The 6,000-nt window shown below is 37.8% G+C and overlaps 1 protein-coding gene across 1 annotated transcript in view; it reads right to left on the bottom strand.

Moving 5' to 3' along the window:
• Positions 1-260: 260 nt before the first annotated feature.
• The window catches only part of SLC28A3 (solute carrier family 28 member 3), a 63,209-nt gene continuing 57,469 nt past the window's right edge, over positions 261-6,000 (bottom strand). Inside the window, exons 17-18 of the mRNA XM_034774361.1 lie at positions 3,726-3,852; positions 261-1,409 (exon numbers count right to left, since the gene is read on the bottom strand). Coding sequence (XP_034630252.1) covers positions 1,283-1,409; positions 3,726-3,852 — 254 coding nt within the window. The 3' untranslated portion in view covers positions 261-1,282. The remainder of the gene's footprint in view (positions 1,410-3,725; positions 3,853-6,000) is intronic.

The following is a 6,000-nucleotide window of genomic DNA, read 5'->3' as shown; positions in this document are numbered from 1 at the left end:
ATTCTTCATTTTAGCTTTATAGTAACATCTTTGGCATTAACATAGTCTTGTGCTGTGGAAATATATACAAGCTTTAAAAAAGTAAACTCCATGAAAATGTTTTCAGGCTCAAAAGACCTTGGTGTAACTTATCATGTGAAAAGAATAAAGCCTAAAAAAACCATGACACATATACTCTTCATTTTTTTTAAAGAAAATTCTCGACATAGGCTAATTATCATATTTTCTCTAAATAACAATTAAAAAAGCCCAGATCTCTAAAATTTAGAATAGCTTTATTATGAAAAGGCATAAAATATTTTAGTTTGCTCTGTCAATTTAATCTCAACACATTTTAATAAAATATATACAGCCGGATGACAAATAAAATTAGCTAGTTTTCCCAAAAGAAGGTTTTTTGTAATGCTGACAGATTATTCTTTTTTCATGGTTAATTTCAGTGTTCAAGACTCACAGATGTTCTCCCCATGTCAGTGACCTACAGAGCAGAGGCCTGATTCTGGTATCATTTACACAGGATTTACATCAACTTAACTCCATTGATTTCAATGGAGTTACTCCTGATTTAGCCTGGTGTAATACCAGAATCAGACCCCAGAATTGCAATAACAAAGGAACCAGTAGTGATAATACAATGAATTTCACCTGGAATCTCATCTGATTTGGAAATTAAGTCACAACTGGACCTTTCCAATTATATAGTTACCATCTTTCTGCAAGAGCACGAAGAATCCTGCTACAGAGATTTCAGACAGCAAACGAGGTCATTTGTCTTAGCATAGTAAAAAACTTTAGACTCAATATTATAAAAAGAAGAAATACCAATGGCAGTAGATGACAATTTTGAACACGGGAAAATTATGAATCAAAACTGAACAGCTACCAAGGCACTGGGCTCGATTCTCTCCTCACAGCAGTTTTACACTAGACAGATTCCATCAAATTCAGTGAAGTTACCCTGACTTATACTGGCGCAAGAGAGAGGGGAATCAGATCCAGCAGCTAGGCCCATGATGGTAGGTCTGACATTCTCTTCAGGCTGATTTCATGACTGGAGAACTGATCCGGTTGTCTGGGCCTGGTTGTCTTTTTATTTACCCCAGAGTAATTTAGGAGTAATTCACTCAAATCAAAGGAGTGTACTGGTGTGAAAGGAAACTAAGGCTCAAACTATTGCACATTCCTTAAGCAGAAAAAGATGTCTCCACTCTTAATTCCTTTCCACCTGTCCAACAAACAGATGTGACCGTATTCCAGCCTCTTGGTTATGACTGGTCCCAGTTCAAAATAATGGAGTGGTCCAACTGCAATTAAAAGTGGGAGATTCCAGTATTTGGCAACATCCTCTCAAGGAGTTTAGGCTGTAGTTTCCTCCTAAGAAGATCTCTTGAGAATTGTTTGCACTGGTGCTGGTGAAGGAGGGGGAAAAAAAAGGAAGTCAGGTTTATTTTCACAATATACATATTTTGGCTAGGGGGTTTAGAATGTTAAATTATCATACTTGAAATGGGACTTAAAATAGACAGTTCTAAACCCCTGCAATGCTAAAATGACCATATGTCCTGGTTTTATTGGGGCAGTCCCAGGTTTCCATAGGAAATTCCTGTGCCCCAGGAAATTCTTCCAGGACAACTGAAACATTCCACTGTTTCATTTTTTCAATCAGATTTTTTTTTTAATCTTCAAACTGTCTGCTAAATATCACTATACTGAGTAGAACTTGCTCTGTGTTTACCAGGAACAAAGAATCAAGTGGAATGAACATTCAATGTGATGAACATTGCTTGGAGTGAATGGAATATGCCAATGAGAGAGGATCCCAGGAGAGCTGGATTTTTTGCTCTAAGTAAATGTTAGCCACATCTGTTCACTGTTTTATGATAAACTCATTCAGAACACTAAGTTACAGGAAAAAGTCCTCCACTCCAAGTAATATGCATTTAGTCAGAAGAAGCTGGTGGTAATGGCACCAACATATTAGTTTAAAAAAACAAAACTGTGTACTTTGCCTATGAGTTTTTGTAACCATAAAAATGTCATCATAAAAGCGTACAAGGTTTTGATTTTGAAAATATGGTCACCTTTCCCATTGCATATGCAATATTGAAAGCTACTTTTCATATAAAGTCATCCAAGCTAGAAACATATTTAGAAATCTTAAAATAACAAAAATAGAAAATTAATGTTAGGACTGTGACCTAGATCTGTATTAGAAAGAGAGAAATTTCAGCTGGAAGTTTAAGTTGCCACAAATCCTGCAGGACACTCTGCACATTTCCAGACTCTTGCATGCAGGGACAGGAATGAATAGCAGAGGCTGAGACAGAGGGGCAGAGCCTTTGATGATGTAAATTGTCATAGCTCCATTGAAGTCAGTGGAGTTAGTACAATTTACACCAGCTGAGGATCTGAGAATACAGCCAGGCTACATTACAGCAGCATCTATACTGTATTTACTTTATAAATTATTTTTGTATATTTGGGGTTTTTTTTGTATATTTGCATAACTTTCCATAAAAGATTTAGTGGGACAAAATAAATAAAGATATGAGATAAATAAGGACTATATTAAACCAAGTTTATGGAAGTGTTTCTATGATTTATCCTAAAGTCTTTCTCAGTCATCATTGCAATTATACAAGGGCTACATCCTCTCCCCCCCCCCAGAGAAACCTGGAGTGGACGATGAAGGGATCATAAGGTTCCTTTGATTTACATTTGTGTAAGAGCATAAAGAATCAGACCCTTGATCCTTAACAGAGAATAGATTTATTGTGGAAGTGAAAAGAAGGCATATTAGAGTGAATAAAATATGTGCCTGCCATAACGCAGAAAACATAGACCTTTGTTGCCTCATGTCACAATCTAAATTTGATTTAATATACTCCTTATTTATTTAATATCTTTATTTTCTTTGTCCCCCTAAATATTTTATGGAAAGTTATATAAATATACAGTTTACCTCTAGACCCGTTTTGGTTCAAATGTTTACAATATTTTCTAAAGAAAAGATATTCTCTTTTTAACCAGACACACAGACTACTGGAGGAAAAGACCCTGGCCTATCTCAGATACATGGTTATGGTCATGTACTGTGGTAGTTCAAATACTTAAGGTTTTAGTAGTTTTAGAGATCCAATAATATTCAGACTTTGGGGACGTGTGCTTCTGGGTCAAAAATGTGACCGCCAAAACAATGATGTAAATGAGAGTTCCAGATCTAAAATTCACTTGAATTTCACATTTTGCTCTGAACTTCTCAGCTGTCCCATCTCTACTTGATATCTGATAGAGAGGAAATGCACAATTACAAGAAAAACAAACAGAGTTAAAATAATTTCTTTGAGGCGTGCAAAAATCACCTGCAGCCAGTGGATGGAGACAGACCCAGATATTCAAAATAAAATCAGGCTGTTGGATGTCCAAATGCAAAGCTAAAGAGCCCAAGTGAGTGAAAAAGTTACATATGCTCTAGACGGCAACTCTTATATTCCATATTTTTGAGGCACCACATGCATTGTTCTGGTTATTTACAATGGAAAATGTTATTTTGGCTCCAAAGCAATGTCTGTGGATATTGATTCCCCGCCCCCCCTTTATATTTCTATTACTTATGCCTTTATTTACCACGGTTTCCTAAAAGATTGCCATGAAAATACAGCAGCCCTGGGGAATAACTGACTTCACAGAATGACTATGAGAGAGAATGATGCGCTCATAAGTACCTGTTAAAGAGATCTTGGCAGCATCCAACTATTGGTGTTGTGGTGTTGCTTGGCAAATTTGTTGCATTGAAGGCATCCCCTAATAAAATATGGCATGGAACCTCCACAACTGGTACAGATAATATTCCTGGAAATTGAATACAGTAGTCAGTTTCCTTTAATAATAGAAATTGCTAGGTGGGTGTCTTCACTAGGAAAAGAGATGTGTTCTTACCTCATGTTAGCTAACGTGGTAACTAACATGAGGTAAAATCCTAGTGACGACAAGGCAAGTTGTAGGTTAAAGAGGAATTAGCAGGTCAAAGTAAAGGTTAACTCATGTGAAACTACTATAAACAGCTGTGTCTTCATTAGGATTTTTTACCTCGTGTTAGTTACCACGCGTTAGCTAATGTAAAGTAAGAATATTCCTTTTTTCCTGAATACAGAGCCTAAGATACCACACTAAACTCAGAGACGAGTGATGGACAGTTTCTCCCATTCATATCATATGACACACAATGCTGCTGAAACAGGAGAGGCCAGATTCTGGGTGAAGCTCATTCATTTCAGACACATCAAATCCTTTGTTCCAGTTCTGAAATAATCTCTCTTTAAAAATTAGTGGACAGCTGTCTGCCTTCCTCTCGCTTCTTGCTAGGCACTGAGTGATGTCATTTTTCAAATAAGTTCTTACGTATCAGTTAACATTTCGAGGGTTTATCTCCTGCAAGCTGGGAAGGGAAACCCTTTTAGTGATGGTGATATCAGGGCTGTATGGGTGTGTCTACACTTGGAGCTAGGGGTGTGATTCCCTGCCTGCACAGGCATGCTCACGCTAGCTCCCATTGAGCTAATGCACTGCAAATAGTAGTGTAGCTGGGGCAGCATGGGCAGCAGTGAGTAGCGGCAGGGTACATACTCAGCATGGCTAGCCCATGCCATTGCTCCCTGCTGCCTGTGCGGCCCCTTGCTATGCTACTATTTTTAGTGCACTAGCTCAATGAGAGCTAGGGCAAATATATCTACATGACCTGGGAGGAATGAGCCCATTTCCAAGTGTAGACATAGTCTCTGAGAGACCAACAGTGACTGGAATTTGAGCATGGCAGTCAGTGGCCCATGAATTTATAGGGAGCTTAAGCCTAAGGATAAAATATTTGAAAGTGTCTAAGTTACTTAGGAATCTAATGGGACTTAGGTTCCTAAGGGTCAAATTTTCAAAACTATTTAGGTGCCTAATATCAATGGGAGTTAAGTGGTTAACCTGCTTTGGCACTTTTGAAAATTCCACTATGTGACTATCTGCATCTTTAGGCACCTAAATACATTTGAAAATTCTAAGTCACGTAATCCCTTCTGAAATTTTACCCTAAAATCTCCTCTCATATTGGTTTCATGTCAGTGTGACTTTGTTGACTAATATGGAGTCGCTCCTGATTTACATTAGGGTAAGTAAGCAGAGAATTAGGCCCATTGTTTTGGTAGCTTTGGGCATAAATTTTAAGTTTTGCTAAGCATTTTCCAAAATATAAAATACACAGGTATAAAATGGTCTGAGGAGAACCATGTTCATTAATGTCTATGGGGTTTCAGGACTTGGTCCTATGTCTATATAGTCTCAGAAAGTCGGGGGAAGGATAGCTCAGTAGTTTGGCCTGCCAAACCCAGGGTTATGAGTTCAATCCTTGAAGGGGGCCACTTAGGGATCTGGGGCAAAATCAGTACTTGGTCCTGCTAGTGAAGGCAGGGGGCTGTACTCAATGACCTTTTCATTCAGCATCCCTTCCAGTTCTATGAGATAGGGTTACCAGAAATTACTTGGATCTCAGAATTTGTTCTAGGCATAAGAAAAGCATTAACTGTGGTAGAAGTGGGTGGAATACAATTTTCTTTCCACAATAGATTTTAGTATATACAGATTTGCCTATGGATGTTCTGGGTTCTTAGTCACCCAGGACCTTCAAATTACACTATTTGCTAAGATTTTCTAATGCCTCGGTTTTTCCATGCAAGATAAAGTTGTCATTTGTCAAAAACTCAGAGAGCTTAGAACTCATGTAATGTTAAGCTAGTTTCATAGCTTTCAAAAAATGGAAAGAGCTACATGGGGCCATAATGAAAAAAACTGATATACTTAAAAGTGGACTTTTCTGATTTGGGACATGATCTGTCTGTGCTATTTATGCACCAAGATCCTGTCTAAACTAAAGAAGCATCAATTCTTTGATTTTGATAATGACAGTTCTGGATATTACATGCTCAGAAAGAAAACTGCAAGAGGGATAGTTAGGGG

The sequence above is a fragment of the Trachemys scripta genome, chromosome 6 (assembly GCF_013100865.1).
Source record: "Trachemys scripta elegans isolate TJP31775 chromosome 6, CAS_Tse_1.0, whole genome shotgun sequence".
In the NCBI taxonomy this organism is placed as follows: domain Eukaryota; kingdom Metazoa; phylum Chordata; order Testudines; family Emydidae; genus Trachemys; species Trachemys scripta.
The sequence above is the reverse complement of the archived record's forward strand: the minus strand, read 5'-3'. Positions and strand labels throughout refer to the sequence as shown.